The sequence below is a fragment of the Corythoichthys intestinalis genome, chromosome 3 (genome assembly GCF_030265065.1).
Source record: "Corythoichthys intestinalis isolate RoL2023-P3 chromosome 3, ASM3026506v1, whole genome shotgun sequence".
NCBI classification, from domain to species: Eukaryota; Metazoa; Chordata; class Actinopteri; order Syngnathiformes; family Syngnathidae; genus Corythoichthys; species Corythoichthys intestinalis.
Genome location: NC_080397.1, coordinates 49,498,459 through 49,519,057, shown reverse-complemented (window position 1 = coordinate 49,519,057; position 20,599 = coordinate 49,498,459). Strand labels below are relative to the sequence as shown.

Here is a 20,599-nt window from a genome sequence, read left to right as displayed (position 1 = left end):
TCACTTACGGCTTGCCACCAGGGATTCCTGCCAGACTGGGAGGCATTCCAGGAACCCGCATGTGAGGGTGTGGATCAAAGCCGACCTTGATGAGACACAGCACAGTCACTTTATGAACACAGTGCAAACATACAAACAGGTACTTAGGCACATAATAGCTAAATCTCGCGCGCAAAACGCAAACAAGCATACACAATCTAAAAATGAATGACAAGCTTAAGAGTCTGTAAACACACAGACACTAAAAGCTTCAGCCCCTTCCCAACCTGACACACAAACAGCTGCTGAGTACACACATGCAGAGTTACAGCAAACTGTTGCTCAGACGCAGGCGCCACTTGACTGAACCTATTTAAACAGTGTAATGAACACTACGCAAATACAGCAATGAGTGATGAGCTTGTTGGAAAATACCCCCCACCGCCCCATGCTAACTGAACAAATACAGGAAGTCCTCATTTCACAATGAAACACTAACCTAGTAGGAACAATGTTCATTATTTGGTAATTTGCTACTAAATCAGGATTACAAATGAGAATCAGTTTTCAATTGCCTTAGCAGGATTAATAATGATTCAATAAATGGATAAAGTAGTACCATATACAAAAATCCATTTGTCTTTCCGATTCACCGCAAAGGTGACAAATAATCTCATCACTACCATTTCCTTCCATTTTTCATACCCTGGCGCACAACAGCTATCAGATGCTAATTCATTGACAGTAGCTTGACTAGCACTTTGCTTGCCAATATGGTGTCTCATGCAATGCATGACATCATGTCGCGGAGAAAGAGAATAAGTTGTCAGAGCAACAATATGACATGTTGTTTTAAATTGATGGCTTGAAACTCCTTTTGAATTGAATATTAACGATAATTACAGTAGAAATTTACGCGATGAGTAGGCCTGTCGCGATAATAAATTGTTGTAGGCGATATATTGTCTCATAAATAATTGCCAATATGCTATAGTATTGTTAATTTTTTAACCAATTCAACCACTAATGTAGTGACAATTTAACATGTGCCGATTACCGGTCTCAAGGTTTATCGTGGTATGAAAACGTCACAGCTTCATACCACAAAACTTTTCCGTCCTATCGTCCCTAAGGTATTAGCTAATGTTTATGTCCCAAAAATGCATGGAGAAATCCCTCCCTTGCAAGGCTCAACCCCCCCTCACCGGTTGTTGCTCAGTGTCAGTGAGTCGGCTGTGCTACACGGCAGCTGAAGGAGGTAAAACTCAAACTCAAATATTTTCCCCATCGAAGAAAACAAAATCACTGGTATAGGTATAATTCGGCTACAAAAATACAAAAATGTAGGAAAAATGGAGGAAGGCCAACCGACATGTAAAACATGTTTGCAGAGAGTGGCTACCGAGGAGGCAATACCTCCAATATGATTTTGCATGAGTACAAAATTAAAGGTTAGTAAACATTATCATGAATGTTTCCCACCAGCTGCGAGAGTCAACTCCAGCGTGTTTAGTGTGTTTGGCGGTGGTTAAACATGTTTGTTTTTTTGTTCTCTCTCTGGCCACTGTGTTGAGAAAGAGAGTGTTTGTACAATGTAAACATGATACGAGTCATTCACAAGTTGTTGTTTTTTAATGGGAAAAAAAATCTGTTATTTTTGTTCTCATGGTAATGTGGAGTGGTGCCTGTGGGTTTACGCTCACCTAAAGGACTGCATTTATTTTAATTTTATTTAGAATATTTTAATTAGAACATATTAATAGTAATAAGAATATATTAAATGTTTTTATTTAAAAATAAAAATCTTTTTTAACATTATACTTATGTTCCAATTTGCTAATCTGTTTTGGGGGGGAAAAAAAATCCAGTTCAATGGAAAAACTTCTTTTTTTTTTTTTTTTAAATCCGATATCTCAAACTCACACGTTTTAGAGCTGTAACTGCAATACCTTGATGCCATGAAACCGTGATATTTTTGCTTAAGGTTATCATACACTCGCAATCTCATACCGGCATATGCCTAGTGGCATTGCATCCTAATAAATCACCCATTCAAATGCAATAAATTGTTATTCTTAAATAATACATAACACTATATCATGTATGTATGATTATCTTATGATGCATAACAAGTCATTTGAAAGTTAGTTGTATCGAGTTCATTTTGCCTACACTTATAAATTCGTCAAACCTTTTCTTTTATCCCAGGCAATAGTAGGTGGTTTTATTTACCTGACATGTTTCGGCGAGCAAAGGTTTGACGAATTCATTTGAAAGCTAGTTAAGTTCAGCATATGAAATAGGTGGCCTCTGCCAATCAGAGCCCATCAAAAGTCTTTGATTCAAAATGACTGTCATCTTTTCCTGAAAAGTGCACAAGTTAGCAAATTTGACGCCAAATTGTTCATTGCCAATCAGATTTATGATCATGGGTGTCATTTAAACCTTTTCTTGGTGTAGAATCTGAAGTATGTGAGATTAATTCCAGAATTTTTTATTTACATGTTGAACATGACGTGCCTATATTTTGAAATGTTCACCGGAAGTACGTTCGCTAAGCTGCAAATTGTAAGCTTTACACTCAGTAAAAAAAAAAAAAAAAAAAAAAGTGCACTTCTCTTCATGCATGTGGTTTCAGAGATTAATTTTTATTTTTTGCATCGTTTGCAAATCTTCAAACCAGCCAGGTTTCATGTTTGAAGTTTCACATTTTAACCGCAATTTTGCGTTCTGGAGAAGACTGCCAATGTTTTATAGTACGCTAAAATGGTTAGTACATTGTTTTTTCCATTAGCCTCAATGTACCAATGCTAACGTTTTACAATGTTTAATACAGATGTGTTTCCTTATTTTGTATGTCTGAACTTTAATTCTACGAAGTGTTGATGACCAATAAACATATGTGAAAGGAACTGGAGTCTCATAAGCAATCAACATGTACATGTGCCGAGTGCACGCAGCACACACAAACACATGCACACACAAATGTATGCACGCACGTGGCGATAAAACACAGCCAGGAAAATTACCGCCCTCATTTTTATTTACCGTACGATAATTTGATTTACTGCATATCGCGACAATTGTGACTCGCCAAGAAATTTTAGTTATAGCATACAATAGGAAAACGTAAACCGAGAACTCACCATTGGTGAGCGCCCATATGCAGCCACTGCAGCGGCGGCAGCAGCAGCACTCATTTGAGGCGAAATGTTGTGAAGTCCAGCAGCATAGGCAGCAGCGCTGGCTGCCCCCGCAAGTTCGCCGTTCATCCCCGCAGCATGGGGCAACATGCTGAATGCGCCTGGGTACGGGCCAGGCACAGCAAGGGGAGTCCTGAGACCTGCAGCTGTGAGCAGACACAAAGTGAGCTGATTAAGGATGTTCTGACTGCATATTTTTGCACCCGAGTCAGAGTCACCTGATTTTGAGAATCTGCCAATACTGATTTTTTTTGTTTTTTTTTTTTTTTTTTTTTAACAAAAGTGCCAAACATGTTACAGTACTGTATTTTTTGCAGTACTTCCCCTAAAACTTCATTCGCCAAATATAATCCTAGCAATAGCGTAGCATTTATGTTACCATTAGCATTAGCTTCAGAATGCCAATCGTCATCTTAAAACACTGGCCAGTCTAAACCAGTGCCACTTAGCTTTCTGGTCAGTAAGTCTAGAGGTTGTTAAACGCAGGACAATTTATTTTTTGTTTGTTTACATAAAGTTTGTGGCTTCTCGGTAGGTTTCAATGAATAATACTGCTTTTCCTGCTGAGTTTGCATGATCCTCACAAAATTGGCGCATAGACTTCACTATCAGTTGACAAGACAGCTCCTACAGACATTGTGCCATGGCTTCCCGTAGGGGGCCCGGGCCAGGCAGAGCGTCGTGGTGGCTTTCACTGCGATAAACATGCATTGCGTTCCAACGCCGACTTTAGGTGGAAACAGGACGAAACTTTTTGTGGGTACAAGCAGGAAGGAGTGTCTCGAGAGTGATTTGGCCAAGGATTCAAGGTAATAATTAGGGCTGTCAAAATTATCACGTTAACGGGCGTTAATTAATTTTTTAAATTAATCACGTTAAAATATTTGACGCAATTAACGCACTTGGCCCGCTCAGACAGATTTAAATGTCAGTACAGTGAAAGGCTAACTTGTTAATTGTGTTTTATAGTTTTTCCGCCCTCTGCTGGCGCTTGGGTGTGACTTGCATATGTTATGTGGCGTAATGTCGCCCTCTGCTGGCGATTCAGTGCAGCTGATTATTTGGGTTTCGGCGCGCTTTTCTGACGTGATTATATGTCGACGCGAACTCACACTAATAGACAGTGCTATTCAGACCAGCTAACGTCCGCATCCAGTATTCAGTGGCAGTTCTCACAGCCCCATCACACTGTTTGTGTCTAATACATGCATCGCTTGTGAGTTATATTCCTCCTTTGTTTATATTCATGAGCATTAGATAGTTATTGATGGTGTGTATTTGAATTTGTTCACATATATGGTGAAATCCAGTTACATTGTTAGATGCTTGTGAGCTAATTGGCTAGTGCTACTGCTCAAATGGACACGTGTGTGTACATTTTATGTTATTTTGTGATTTATGCAAGTTATTGACACATTGCCTTGTTATTTTCAGTTTTACAAAAATACAAGAAACGTGCTCCTGTCAAAAAGAGATGACTTCAGTAAAGCCCATGCAACTTTGCCACACCGTCTGATTTCTTTTTGGAACTTATGTTCGCTATCTGTCAACTTGTGTACTCACACACATTGAGGACAGAATAGGGCTACTAGTTTATTTTTTGATTGAAAATTTTACAAATTTTATTAAAACGAAAACATTAAGAGGCGTTTTAATATAACATTTCTATAACTTGTATTAATATTCATCTTTTAAGAACTACAAGTCTTTCTATCCATGGATCACTTTAACAGAATGTTAATAATGTTAATGCCATCTTGTTGATTTATTGTTATAATAAACAAATACAGTCCTTATGTACCGTATGTTGAATGTATATATCCATCTTGTCTTATCTTTCCATTCCAACAATAATTTACAGAAAAATATGGCATATTTTAGAGATGGTTTGAATTGGGATTAATTGCGATTAATTACGATTAATTAATTTTTAAGCTGTAATTAACTCGATTAAAAATTTTAAACGTTTGACAGCCCTAGTAATAATACATAAAATAGCACCATGCATGCACTTTGAAACGTTGTAAAAACAAAACAAAAACAAAACAAACAAAAAAACTAAATTAATGGGGGGGGGGGGGGGGGAATTATCATAACAGCTTGAAGTATTTACGTAAAATGGATGATAACTGCCCAGTTTTTTGCTTTTAACCAAGAATCTAGACTGTTTTACATTTATACCTATAGAAATTCCGGGATTTATGCATTTACAAGAATTTTCAACTTAAAATGTTCTTTGTTTTGTGGTGGGGGCCACGTTGGATTTTGTATCTATACACAATAACAAACTTTACATTCAAATAATCAGGTAATTTTAAGCCAACTGCCATTTTCTGGGCAAAAAAAGAGCAATTTAGACATTTATGCGTCCACACAAAAAAGAATTAGGCTTTTCTGCGTTTTATTTTATGTACCATATTAATCTTAAAACGACGAGGGCCAGATAGCCGGCAAGACGTGGTGACGCAATAGTGACATCGGAATTCAACCAAAATAAGTTGTGGTTGTATATGTAGAAAAATGCCAAATTTTGCTTTTGTTGAGAAAAGATGTTAAGATGATCTCTGCATTTGGTCATTTTTGTGCATATATCCAAAAATCTGAGAATTTTATAGTCATTTAAAGTTTTGTGTGACTTATATAAAAACAAAAATCGCGGGATTTTATTAGGGAACGACTTTTTTTTTTTTTTTTTTCCAATACCGCTGCTCATTGAGACTCATATATGCGATAAATAAGGAGGTGATAAAAGAGGTGCATGTTTTGGTTTTAGGTCGCTAGCAGCTTTAGTTTTGAAAATATTCAAATTTTAAAGTTTAAACGGCCCCGTTTCCCGTGAACTGATAGTTAAATCTATGGTTGGCGTTGTCCTTGTAGACAATTCAATATGTGATCGTCTGTTTATGTTCATCCAAAATTGTTGAAAACATTTATTTATTTTTGGACTAAAACTTTTGAATTTTACAGATGGAAACATTTTAAGTAATTGGCGACAAAAACTAGACGAAATTTGTATGAGATTTCGTCGACTAAAACTAGACGAAGACTAACACATTTTGAAATGACTAAAATATGACTAAGACTAATAAGTATTTTCGTCCAAAAGACTAAAAAATTAAAAGAGCTGCCAAAAACAACACTGCTTTGGATTTACTCTTGAATTTATGCTAACAGCTCCAGTATTATGTAGAGACGTACAAGGTGGATGTGGGATCTCCATAGACGGTGGTTTTGACAGGCTGGGCCGTACACCAGGTGTGGTGCTTGGACCTGGGGTGGAATCCCCTCTTGGCGTGGGTGTGCTTGACTTGAGACCAGGGGTTCCCGCTTTGTCTCGCTGCCACACAGACAAAACACAAATATTCTGTTATCCAACACGTGTTGCGATAACCGACTGAGAATGAAAACAAGATACAAACCATTGCCATTTCTTTGGATTTGAGGGAGGAAGAGCTAGCCGAAGATGCAGTCGAAGCAGGACTGCAGGGGTCCTTTTTGAGGAGGCGTGCTTTATCCAAGCCATTCTCTCTCGGGGAGGGGATGGGCGTGCTGCGAGGGGAGGCTTGTTCCTACCCAAGAGATATGTAACCATTCGCAGAATTAATTACCAGAGCAAAGAATTTTCGCAATGAACCTGTTATCATTCAAGGAAAAGTCCCACATGGGCCATAATGAACCTCAATCAAGCAAAAGCCATGCGTACACAGCCTTGTAATGAGACTCTCCATTAAGCAACTTGGAAAGGTAGTAAATGTACTGACCTCATTTGAGACATCCACCACTAAATTATCATCACTTTTCTCTCCGTCGCTATCCTGCGAGGATAACAATCCATTAGCGCTTCATCAAATAACTCAAGGGAAAACTGATGAATATTTTAGTTCAAATAAAGCATTTTTCTCAATGGGTTGTTTGTAAATGAAGAGGGAAAAGGGTGTGATAATATTCCACAAACAACAAGTGTGTCTTACATAGTGGCTGGAGTCCTTGTCTTCTACTTTGCGCTTCTTGTTGTCGTTTGAAAAGTCGGGTCCATTCCGTCGTTTGTCTGAGTTACGGAGGCTTTCTGGCAGTAGCGAGTTACTCTGTGAGGTGGGAGACAGAGCGGTGCTGAGTGAAGTCGTTAACTGCTTTGGCAGTGTAGATTTGTGATAGACTACAGAACGTTTATGTATAAATTTTGGTCATATCTGCACCATACATGGAGGACTCCCTGCACAAGATTACTATTGTACTAAACTGTTAAGTTTGGACTTGAAATATTAACTTCCTGGAATGATTTGAGAAGGCTGCAAGTTCCGGTGCCATCAGTGGTTCAGTTTCAGCGTAATATTTTCGCATGAACAAACAGTTTCTGAATGACAAAGTGGTCCAGCAGTCATTCAGAATTGACAAAACTGTAGTTTAACTCATAAATGACATTTTATTGCATCCCGATTGACAGTCAGAAGGCAATAATGAAAGCGCTGAATGACTCATTGTATCATAGTCACGAGGAATTCTCGACACAAACCTCAATAACAAGCCTTTGAAGACCCAAAGGCTAAATCCATTGGCTGGGGAGTGGCGACATTTACATCGTACAACTTGAAAAAATGTGCCATTGGTCATCTTTCAAGCAGCGGCACATATACGCTCCAGGGAGACTCCTGATCGAGCGACTGTACACCCAATGATGGAGTACGTATTCACGCACAAAAAGGAAGGCAACAGTTTCCAGAATCCCGGAGGACAAGCATTGGTTTGTAAAGTGCAAAGCCCTTGTTATAGAACCCCCAAAATAAAAATAAAAAAAGTTGTGCATACTGTATGTATGAACACCTGCAGTGGCTTCAATAGAACAGTAGTGTGCCGTGAGAGATTATCAGGTATGCAACAAGAAATGATCCAATATCGCTTTTTTTTCTTTTTCTTTTTTTAAAAAATAATTGATAACACGTATTCAAACAGACAATGGCGATATTACTCTCAATCCTACTGAAATAAATGACACCTTTAAAAAAATTTTCTCCCGGCTTTATACCTCGCAATTTGACAAGAACGCTGGTGATGATGATGATGCAACTATTGCGGCCTTTCTTGATCCTTTACCCATCCCAAACATCCCACCAACATTACTGGGGAAAATGGAGGGTCCGGTGTCCCAGGTGGAGATAACCCGGGCTATTGCATCCATGCAATCTGCAAAGACGCCGGGTCCTGATGGCCTATCGTCAGACTTCTTTAAGACATTCTCAGCACTACTCTCGCCGCACCTTGTCGCGGTCTTCTCTGAGTCTCTCAGGCTTGGCTCACTCCCCCAGTCTATGTATGAGGCTCGTATAACTCTCATTGCGAAAAAAGGAAAGGATCCCACACTCTGTGCTTCATATAGACCAATCTCTTTGTTGAATACAGATGCAAAAATTTTTGCCAAGGCAATGGCACACCGGTTAGAGGAAGTTGCCCCCTTAGTCATAGCGCAGGATCAGACTGGTTTCATTAAAAATCGACACTCCTTCTTTAATACCCGCCGGCTATTTAACATTTTATACTCAAGCCCGAGTAATATTCCTGAATGTGTAGTCTCACTTGATGCTGAAAAGGCGTTTGATCGGGTCGAGTGGAAGTACCTGTTTAAGGTCCTGGACAAGTTCGGACTCAGTCCAACACTTGTAGCATTGATAAAATTGTTATACGTCTCTCCCATTGCAAGAGTTCAAACAAATAATATAAGCTCTCAGCCCTTTCCATTGGGTCGTGGAACCCGCCAGGGCTGTCCACTAAGTCCCATCCTTTTTGACCTGGCAATTGAACCGCTCGCAATTGCACTTCGGAACAACCAGGATATTTCTGGTATTTGGAGAGGGGGTACTGAGCATAAGGTATCTCTGTACGCAGATGACCTCCTTCTGTATGTGTCAGATCCCGATACCTCTCTTCCAGCTGCTCTCTCATTGCTTGAGCAATTTAGCTCAGTGTCCGGATACAAGATCAATATATCTAAGAGTCAAATACTTCCAGTTAATAGAGAAGCCTCGGATTTGGACCATAGCAGCACCCCGTTTATAATTGAAGAGAGACAGTTTACATATCTGGGAGTGGTTGTTACACGGAAATTCAAAAATCTACTAAAAGATAACTTTACTGTTCTTTTAGATCAGGTTAGAACAACATTATCACAGTGGTCTCCCTTAACATTAACGCTTGCCGGACGCATAAACTCAATAAAAATGAACATACTTCCGAAATTTACGTATTTATTCCAGAATGTTCCAGTACTGGTTCCAAAATCCTTTTTTGCTTCTTTAGATGCCATTGTTTCCTCTTACATATGGCAAGGCAAAAGGCCTCGGGTCAGTAAAGTTATACTACAGAGACCCAAGAAGGACGGCGGTATGGGGCTCCCGGACTTTCGCCACTACTATTGGGCGGCCAATATTCGTTGCATCGCTTTCTGGACTCACTTTTTCCTTCAACTGGATGGCCCGGGCTGGACGTCTTTGGAGCTAGACTCCTGTGAGAACATCTCCCTTCCCGCACTTCTTGCGGCACCACTCGACTGTCATATTACAAACTCATTAAATCCAGTGGTACGCCATACCCTTCGGATATGGATCCAGTTTAGGAGATTCTTTAACTACAAACTATTCTCTCTCCTGAGTCCGATTGCCGCCAACCACCTTTTCATTCCCTCTTCCTCTGATTATAACTTTAGGATATGGCATGATAAGGGTATCAAGTCGTTTGCCGACATGTTTCAAGAGGGACAGTTTGTTTCATTTGCCCAACTGACTGAGAAATATAACCTGCCCAAGACCCACTTTTTTCGTTATCTGCAAGTCAGGCATTATGTCAGCTCCAATGTGCCCAATTTCCCTTTACTACCCAGCGCCAATCCTATCGACCGTTATCTTTCCTTTGATCCACTTCCCAAAGGTGCGCTGTCGAAGCTCTATAAATATATATCCTTGTCAGTGGGTTCAGCGACTGAGAAGGTAAGAGTGGCTTGGGAACAAGATTTGGGGCACATCCCTGATAATCTGTGGGATTCCATACTGTCTTCTATACATAAATCATCAATCTGTGCTAGGCACTGCCTTCTCCAGTTTAAGGTGGTGCATAGAGCTCACATGTCCAAAGCTAAGCTTTCCAGTTTTTATCCGAACATAACATCTGCCTGTGATAAATGCAAATTGGGGGAAGCTACATTGATACACATGTACTGGCTGTGCCCCAAATTGCAGAAATTCTGGTACGATGTTTTCCAAACTCTGTCCACAATAATAAATAAGAATATTAGCATCAATCCTATCCTTGCTTTGTTTGGTATGTTTGGTGAAGATAATGGTCACTTGTCCCTCAAAGAACACCGCTTGGTCACTTTTGCCTTGCTTTTGGCCAGACGCACAATTTTATTAAGATGGAAGGGTACTGCCCTGCCAACGCTTGACCAATGGCTTCGTGACGTGATGTCTTGCCTCAAATTAGAAATGCTGCGCCTCTCCATGGCTAAGTCAAGGAGAAGTTTTCATATGACGTGGGACCCTTTTCTGGATTATTTCCACAACACTCAAACAAAGCCTAAATCTACGCCTAGATCTATGGTATGAGCTATGCCTAGATGTGCGGAGATGGCCCTCGAGTCGCTGTAAAGGCCAAGATATTTACATATACATACAGGTACATTAATACAACAGCCTTGATTTGTGATGCACTGCGAGTATCCCACTATTGCTATGTATGGTTTGCCTAAATAATATAACTACACAGGACAGTTGGGGTTGTGGGTGGGTGGTTGGTTTTGTGTTTCGTTAATTTTATATTTTGTTGTAAATTTCCATGACTATTTTGTTTGTAATTTTCCTTTTGTCTATATACATTTGAATAAAAATATTTGAAAGAAAAAAAAAAAATAATTGATAACATTATTAGGGTAAGCCATTTGCCGTATTTTGAAGGACAATCAGCCTCAGGTACAGGCGAGCGAGTTATTGCTCGTGTCCCGTTCAAGAACTGCTCAGATTTCTTGCCATCAGCCACCTTGCTGTCCACTACAACGTGTTGGAATGAAACGCAGAGGGAGGATTGACGGTCGTACGGATAAAATGGAAAGGATACGTTCGTGTATATCGACACTTGACGAGTCTATTTAAATGATGTACAGTAGACGTGCTGGGGTCCACTGTCGTGAACAGCAAGTTGTTTAAAACGAAGACGGAGAGCTCATAGGCAAAGCCATAAGGTGAAAGCTTTGTTTTGTTCAGATTTACTTTCATCGGGAATGAGACGAAACCTACTCCATTATGTTTAACGTTCCATCAAATACCACACTGAGTAAGTATAAATATTGAGAAATTGTACTGTATTATTATTAAATATACTGTACAAAAAGTTATTTTGGAACATTTTTAGTTTATGGTGTGCCACAAGATTTTTTTCGCAATGTTAAAACGTGCCGTGACTTAGAAAAGGTTGAAAAACACTGCAATAGAACATCTTAGGGCTCTTACTAGACAAGTGTTCCAACCTGCCTCCACCTCCCCGTGAGGATGTTCTTATCAAGCAAACTGTATAATTTTGATTCAATCATGATCGCAATGTTACTTTGAGTAAGAAGGTAATGTTCGGCTATAGAGCAACACCAGCTGACTGGCAATGCAGGAAACTCACTGACATGAGACAGAGACGATGGTGAGTAAGAACGCTTCTTGACGTGACACTCACTGAGACCCAGCTCTTGCTTGGTCTCAAAGGCAGTCCAGCACTTGCCATTTAGCACCAGGTGCCAGTCCCCAGCCAGCTTATTGAGCTATTTAGTGATGTTGTTTTGACCCATTGAGAAACACCATGTCTCATTCTTTGGGTGGAAAAGGTATGAATGAGAGTGCTTGTTTGGTGCTACGTTGGTTCGTTTTGCGTGCTTCCCTAACACTAGTTGGCTTTCCATGTGCAAAGGATGCAAATTGGGGGCACGCCATGTGTCCCCATTGCTGCCTGGGTTGAACGTCTATTCTGTTCAAGGGTTGAATTTGGTATAAATTTGACCGTCTTTACCTGCATAATAACTAGAGGCGTGCGAAATTTCCGATTCTTAGATTATTCGTGATTGGGCCGTGGAAGATTCGAGAACGATTCACAAACATTCAAATTCCGATTATTGAATTATACTAGGGCTGTCCCAAACGACTAATTTTCTTCCGATTAGTCAGCCGACTATTTTTACGATTAGTCGACTAATCTAATGATTTTTTAAAAAGTTTTTTTTTTTTTTTTTTTTTTTACTAATTTAGCAATGAAATTTTTGTTGACGCTTATCAATTCACAAAAAATATATTGGAACACTTAAATTATTTATTAAAGTACAAATAAACATGTAAATGACAATAATAAATCACAAATAAACAATGAGTTCAAATACTGATAGAATTAACTAGTGTAGCATCCCGATTGGAAAGATGGTCTCTTAAACTGATGGTTTACAACTTTTATTCCATCCTTGATGTAAACACACCGTAAGAGTTACGGTGCACACAAATAAAACAACACAATTAGAAATTAACAAAAATTTTTCACCTTTTTCCTTTGAAACCTTATTTATATATAAATGAATTGCCTATATGAATTGCCTTTACCTTAAATTATTACCTTATCATTGACAATCTCTCCCTTGAGTGCAATCACTGTATATACTGTATATATTTATGACCTTTTAACCTTATATAATTTTCTATACCATAAAATAAACCATAACATGAAATAAACCTTTCAATTAGCATTAAGAACAATACTAATAGCACTTATAGGCCCATTGTCAATGAAACATCATTATTTAGTAAGGCGACAGTACCCTCTGGTGTACAAAAAATGAAAAAAAAATAAAATAAAATTACAAACTGGTTGGCGGCGCTTGGTGTTTATTCACGGCCGACGTGCAGCCAAGCTTGGCACTGAAGAGACAGGACAGAAGAGTGTACCCTCCTTTGTTTCTTTGAAATAAGTCAATGTTTTGGACACTCTGGTGCGCTTTTTTTGGCTTTGTGCCGCTTTCCCCGCTTGCATACAGAGCATCCAACATTCTGAACTTTCCACACATATATTTTTTTAACCCTTCATTAACCGTCGACGGGATGTTGTGCTCATCGACGGATTTACGTCATCGATGACGTCGACTATGTCGACTAGTCGGGACAGCTCTAAATTATACCAGGTAAAGCGGAAATAAAACACAGCGCGGTCTTCAGGACGCAATGAGGAACGGACCGAGAGTAAATATCATGTTCAACTCATGCCGCTAGATGGAAAAAAAAAAAAAAAAAAAAAAAAAAAACAATAATACCTGACTGCGGCCGTCAGCCGCTACAAAGAGCGCCCAGTTGCTAGTTGCTACAAACATACGGCAATATACGGTTATGGTAGATATCATATATATCTAGAACTAGATGTGAAATGACAGATGGCCATGTTAGATCATATATCAAGAACTAGATATGAAATGACAGACTTTCCCGCGCTAGTAAACAGGCGCCATCTTAAAGCAGTAGACTTCTCTAAAAGGCTCTGTTGTAGCAAACCTAATTGCTTTTTATCTAAAAAAAAAAAAAAAAAAAAAAAAAACCACCAAATCGTCAAAATCTTGCTTGAATCTATCTTTAAATGATGAAACAGTTTTAAAACTTTCACGTCAAAAGTAAACAGAGGGGAAATTATGGAATAACGGGAGCAATTTTAACAACTTTAACGGTTGATTCACAACATTAAATTAATTGAATGTAGTTTAAAGCTTGGATACAGAATGGGGACTTGAGTATTTTATTTACTGTTTTTAACGGTTAACTTGGTAGTGAAATAGTAGTTTGTTTAGCCTGAGACGATTTTTGAACAATTTTAAAACTAGTGTACAAAAAATTAAAAGTGGGGTGGGGGGTTTGTGGTGCATCAATAATCGATTTATAATCAAATCGGAGCCTCTGAATCGTAATCGAATCGTTAGGTGCCAAAAGATTACTCCCTGTAATAATAACCCCGCCTCACGCCCCTGCGCCGTCGATGAGCCCGCCGTCAGCCCCCTGACGTAGTTGGCCCTTTGCTGGCTCTTGTCTGGCATAGCAATGAGTTGGTGCCTGCTGAGCACCCGTTTCCAGGGGCTAGGGCTTGTGCTTGGGTGATCGAAACAGAAAGAACCGGTGCTTGCCCAATCTCGAGCACGGAACGAGCACCAGTTCCAGCTCTGTGGAAAATGGGCCTAAGTTGTGGATCCCCACAGTGCATTTATCAATTCTTGCATGTAGAGTTGATATTGCTGCCATGTACGAATAAAACGGCAAGAACTCCAAAACCTAAATAAATAATAGAGCAAAGCCCAGAGACCGCGCAATGGTTTTTGCACAATCCTACAACGACTTCTATCTTTTAGCGTACTGCCGACAAGTTGATGGAACTCTGGTATTTAAGAATGGTGACAGGACCTGCAGATCTGTTCAACAGTGATATGGGCCCGTCAGTGACCAAAAACACCAAGTGGAAGCAGTGAGGATTTGGATACTTAGAGGCAGTTTACATGGAGGGTCTGCGACACAAGGACGCAATGATTATGTTGTGGAATGCCCTCGCCTTTATATGGTGTCAGCAAAAACGGAAGGGAAGACGCAAACCTTTGAACTCGAGCTCTAAAGTGGAGGGATTCGATTGCTGGGGCTTGCTCTGCAACCATATCAATGAAAGGCTCTCGCGTCGATGACATCAGCAGTGGCACACGTCACACTGGGCGTGCGTGGTGTTGCTACTAAACATTACAATCAGCAAAAGTGGCAGAACGTCTGCTTTAATTTACTGTTTTTATAATATTTTTAAAAATGTTTAATGTTTCCATTTTTGTGCCTTTTGGAGCAAAAGAGAAATTCCATTTCTTGGAGTGGGCGGGTCGTTGGTGTCAAAATGCATCATTGGCTGCTGACTTGTAAATCTGCACTGCCGCCTAGGGCCTGGCATGAATATTACATCGTTTTCATGCGGAATTACGACATTGTGCCAATGGAGACGGAACCATATAAATGCAAATGTGAAATTTGTCGTATTCTCGGAGCATCACCATGTAAACTGCCCCTTAGTCCAACCCTCTTGCTGTGATGTTAAAGTAACACTATGCAGAAGGTCTTGTGAAGCTGGCCAGAAAGCGCCGACCAAACAGGTCAAATATTACAGTAGCTGCTCTCACCAATAGAAAAACGTAATCAAAGAGCAACTAGACTTTTATTAATGTTTTTATTAGAGATGCACGATAATATCGGTCACCGATAATTATCGGCCGATAATGGCAATTATGACGTCACACAGATAATCCAGATAAAACGAAATTCAACCGATAATGCAATCCGATAATTATATTCTTGATTTAGCCTCCAAATGTGCGCAATCAACAGTTTTATCCAATTCTGCTAGTTTTAAGAAGGTGTTTTTGCAGTGTAGTAATGTGATATATGTTAGGAATGGCTTACTTTTAAAGGCATTTTTGTGCACCTTGGGTGTTTACTCTCTAAGTAATTGTTGCCAAAAGCTTACCATTACACGTCATTGCCATTGTTTAGTTGTTGGAATTTACTACTTGTTCAGATTTGATGTGGAAAAAAATAGCACTAAATTACATTTTTGCACAGTAACATTTGATCTTTGTATACTTAAAAATTTCACACACATATTTGAATAGAATTATCGGAGTGACATTATCGGTTATCGGGTGGAAGGAGCAGGAAATTATTGGTTATCGATATCGGTTGAAAAATGTATTATCGAGCATCACTAGTTTTTATGAAAGTAACTTGTCCTCCCTACCCTCAAAACCACGCATGATGATCACCCTCTCAACTTTTTTAAGCACTGCACAATTTGCTATTCAACCAAGCCTACCACTGTTGGAGGCTGTCTATTGAAAGGATCCTGTAAACCTGACCAGATTTGTACCACTATTTGTATTATTTCTAACTAAAATCTGTCATGAACAAATCGCACAAAACAGCATTTTCCCACTAATGGCAGCACAAATTTGCTTGTGTGTAGAGCAGGTTAGAAAAACAGAGCGAACCAATGAGCAAATAGGTTAAGAGCTTACAGGAGTGCAAATTAAGCGACCACACACACACATGCATACACACCTCTGAAGTTGATGATTATATTAAGTGGCTCTTAAAATCTATCCACACTAGCTCTCTTGGCTCTGTGTGTTCAGATGTGTGTGTGCAATGTGTAATTGCCTGTGAAAGCCTATGTGTGTATTGCTTGCATAACGCTCGTGTGTTCCCAAAGCACACAAATACACACACAAAAGCACACACTAAGCACCCCCCCACCACCGCTGCCTCCTGACCAACGGTTCCTATTGTTAATGGATTAAAGCTTCATGTCGAGTCCATTATAGTCTCAGCTTGTCAATGAAATGTGCATCCAGCATACACAAACACACATGCGCATGCACACATCAAGCAGCAGGATGGGATCGCTGACAGAGGGGGGCGAGGTGCAGAGGTGGGGGATAAATGAAAGAGGAAGAGGAGGGGAAGGGGGTGAGAAAAAACAGGGGGAGTGGATGAGGAGATTATAGGACAGAGAAGATGGAGGAAGGGTGTGAGTATGCCGAGGAGAAGAAAGGGTGACAAGAGACCCAAGGGGAGGGGGTTGACGGGCGGAAAATCTGCATTCTAACACAGAACCCTGTAGTCCCCCTCCCACTCCGCGTCCCGCCTCCACCTTTATAAAAGGGTTTTGGTGGGCTGAACTCAAAGCGCTGACCCGCAAAACATAAGCAACCAACCCCCTCTGTCTCGTTTTTCTTTAGCATGATCACACACACACACTCAAGTGTCATATGACTGCTGCACCTACCCCCCCCCCATCCCCAACCCCTCCCCTCTGAATGGTGGCGATATTAAACACAATGAGAGTCTTTAAGCGCGGGATCAGGGGCAGTGGGCGAAGGGGGGGGGCGGGTTATGAGGCAGAGGTAATCTGCTCACTGAGGTGTTAAATAGGCACAACAATGCAAGGTTGGATGAGAGTGGTTATGTGTGTGTGTGCGAGGGGGGGGGGGGGGGGGGGGGACAGAGCGTGCTAAAAGGCTCATTTGGCATAGAAAGGAGCTCAGAGCGGCTCTAGGGCAGAACCATCCAGCCAGCCACAGTTCCTTCCACATACCACCCCCCTCCTCGTTCCCCAAGAGAATACATAAACGCTCACACGTGTGTACACACACGCACGCGCATTCTGGCTGTCAAGTTTAGCCACAGATTATGTTAAAGTGTGAATACACAGTTAAAACAATTGTGTAGCATTGGCATGCTCAATGTCACGTTGAGGTGAGCTTCATTGATCCCACCAGTAGAAAAAGGGGGAGGAAGAAGTCAAAACCTTCAAGAGCAACAGGTGCACTCTCGCTAGAAAGTTCTTGCTTTCACCCGAAAAGGTTATATTGGAGAAAGATATAGCTGGATGTCTTGGAGTCTCTATCCATCCATCAAATGTGAAATTAAACAACCAAGTAAATATTGTAAGATGCCTCTTTAAAAAACAGTGCATGAGTAAAACCTTCTGAATGTTGGTAAATTAACATAATAACCATTTAAAAACGGAATTTCTCCATTGTTTACTTGGTATTTAAAATCACTGAGGGACTTTCACATCAGTGCCATAATGCCATATAGTAAGTTAAGCAAACCTGGAATAATAAAAAAAACGTGTAGCTTTAGCTAACTTTTTCTAAAAACTGGTACACACACAAATGTTTAACAAGGTTGTTCACAATTACATTGTGATTTGGTCCATCCATGCTCCGTATGCTGCTTCCACTAGTAAAAATACATTTCTGTAGTAAGTTTCCAATACTTCCCAAAAAGTCGCTATATTTATTTCTATGTTTTTTTTTTTTTTTTTTGAAACAAGTACAATAATTGGATTTCTGATATGATTGCATATTTTTGAAAGAACAATGTATAATTTGGACAAATGTAAACTGATTCACCCAATAACACTGGTTGAGCAGGGTACTTACTGTGCCTGGTTCCCGATCTGTTGTAGCCCAAAATGCCATACCATGGAGTAATAAGAGAAAAAAACAAAAAAGAGACTTATGAATAATAGTGAGGAGGACAAAAACAAAAACAAACAAAAACATTTTTTTTTTTCATATACAGGTAGTCCTCGCGTTACGGACAAGTTCCACTCCTATGTGGCAATGTAACCCGAATTTCCGCTAAAGTTGGAATTAAACCTACCAGTACCACTAAATACCCCCTAAATCTCAAATTGACTATCCCAAAACATGTATTATATGTCATATTAATAAAATAAAGTAACAAAAAAACAACATACTGTACTTACCATCAATGCTGAGAGGTGGCTGGACGAGACACTAGCCCCTTTCAGACATACGCTGAACTCCGGTTAAGACCCTGGATTTAAACAGCTAGACCTTATGTCTGAAAGCAATTTCCCGGGTCCACTGACACGTCCTAGTATAGTGTCCGGGACTTAAGCGGGACACGACATGTAAGAAAGCACCCGGTTAATTCCCGGGTCACAGCACGAAGGCTAATGACGTATATACCATGGCGGGTTAATTGTCATTTCCTCTCTCTTCACAGTACGACGAAAAGCGGTAAACAAACATCGCAATTGTCAACACGGCAAACTGGAAATGGCTAAATTACTTAGGAAACATAACAAAATCAAATTGTTACTGGATCTTAGAGGAGGAAGAGATAGTTGTCCGTCCATCTTTGGAAATGTGTGGTTTATTTTGTTGCCGATGCCGATCAAAAAAGAAATGTTCGGATTATAAAATCTCGTCCCTTGCCCTCCCCGCAAAGAGAGCGCCAAGTCGCCAACACGGCCTAAGTCTGAACGTGTACAACCCGGGTAATTCCTGGTAGATTGCACGGAAATTTAGCGGGATATATGTTGCAAAGGTGCTACTTTTACGAGACTTAAAAAAAAAACACACACACAAAAAAAACACTAGAGACAAAATGGCAATAGAGACTCCGGCGTCGTAAAGTCGAAATCACTTAACTTGGGTACGTCGTAACCCGGGGACTACCTGTATATCCACAGTGAAATTGAACAACAGATCAAGACCTCTCAAGTGCTCGGGTCCTCCTGGGTGTGAATCAGCCCCTGAAAGGTGTGGCTTTTTATCAGCTCCTTCTTTGCCCGCCAGATGGGGAGGCATGGCACCAAGTGCTCCCGAAAGCGCCAGCAGGCTGGCTGAACCGCCCAGCTGTGAGGGGTGCAGGCCAGCAGGGTGAGGCGTGAGGGGCACTGGGGCACCGCCGTGGTTGTGTGGAAGATGTTGCTATTAGCAGAGACAGACAAACACAAGAGTGCAAAATTGTTATTCATGAGAAAATAGTCGGCATGATTGAGGACTAAAACAGATAAATCTTTTTCATTTGGTAGTAACTTAGCCACAACCAAATTTTCTCCACATCGGTAGAAAGAAGCCACTACTGACAGCTCAATACCAAACCCGATATTTCTAATGTGATGCCTATCACAGAGTACACTTGCACAACCATCGATGCGTGATTGTAGGATGAGAAAGTGTCTAAAAACTTGACAGCACGTGTACACGCTCACGTTTACCCAGAGCGACTCGATTGGATTTTGCCTGCAAACAAGGACACCTCCGTGAAGCGAGGAGCATTTGGCATGGCGCTTGAGCTTTAAAGGAGTCACAAATCACGGATATATTCGTGGATCTCGAAAACGCGTGAATCGCAGATGTAATTCTATGAATATTTTTTGGACAAATGTCTCCAAACGCGGTCATAACTCGACGTCGGATGGTGGCTGCAAGTAGAGTTGGAGTCAGGGGCTATTTCCAAGATACTGTTGGACTCAACCTACCCTAGTTGACTAGCCCTTGTCTGGCCCAGCAATGAGTTGGTGCTCGCTAAGCACTAGTTTTCAGCCGAAAGCCTTAGCCAGAAACAAGCACCAGCTCAATCGAAAAGGGGCTTATACAATCAGTACTTTTTGCTTTTAACAAAAAAGGTCATGGGAACCGAGAGTTGGGGTGTTGGACTTCACAGGATGTAAGAAAAAAATTGTCAAGTTGATTTAATCAGCCAATTCCGTGCTAATGCATTTTACAGGAAAATGACACATATGCATAAATATGCTCAAAACAGGAAGGCCAGGGTAGGGATGGGAATTGATACGATTTTTACGATTCCGATTCCCTTATCGATATTGCTTTACGATTCGATTCTTTATCGATTCTCTTATCGATTCTAATTTGGGGAAGAAGAAGAACAAACGTTTTGATTGGCATCGAGTTTGCTTAATCAGAAGTCACAACCTTACAAACTCACAACGCGGTCAAAAGAGGCCTGAAGTCTCACTGTTAATTGTGGAAATAAGTGCCAAATACACAACAATGTGTAACA

The 20,599-nt window shown here is 40.4% G+C and overlaps 1 protein-coding gene across 1 annotated transcript in view; it reads right to left on the bottom strand.

The window, feature by feature from the left end:
* LOC130912977 (transducin-like enhancer protein 1) overlaps positions 1-20,599 on the bottom strand; it is a 74,745-nt gene that overhangs the window by 14,648 nt on the left and 39,498 nt on the right. The window contains exons 8-15 of the mRNA XM_057831190.1: positions 19,287-19,503; positions 18,202-18,218; positions 7,154-7,267; positions 6,944-6,997; positions 6,602-6,751; positions 6,381-6,519; positions 3,126-3,328; positions 9-85 (exon numbers count right to left, since the gene is read on the bottom strand). Of these exons, the coding sequence (XP_057687173.1) occupies positions 9-85; positions 3,126-3,328; positions 6,381-6,519; positions 6,602-6,751; positions 6,944-6,997; positions 7,154-7,267; positions 18,202-18,218; positions 19,287-19,503 (971 nt within the window). The remainder of the gene's footprint in view (positions 1-8; positions 86-3,125; positions 3,329-6,380; positions 6,520-6,601; positions 6,752-6,943; positions 6,998-7,153; positions 7,268-18,201; positions 18,219-19,286; positions 19,504-20,599) is intronic.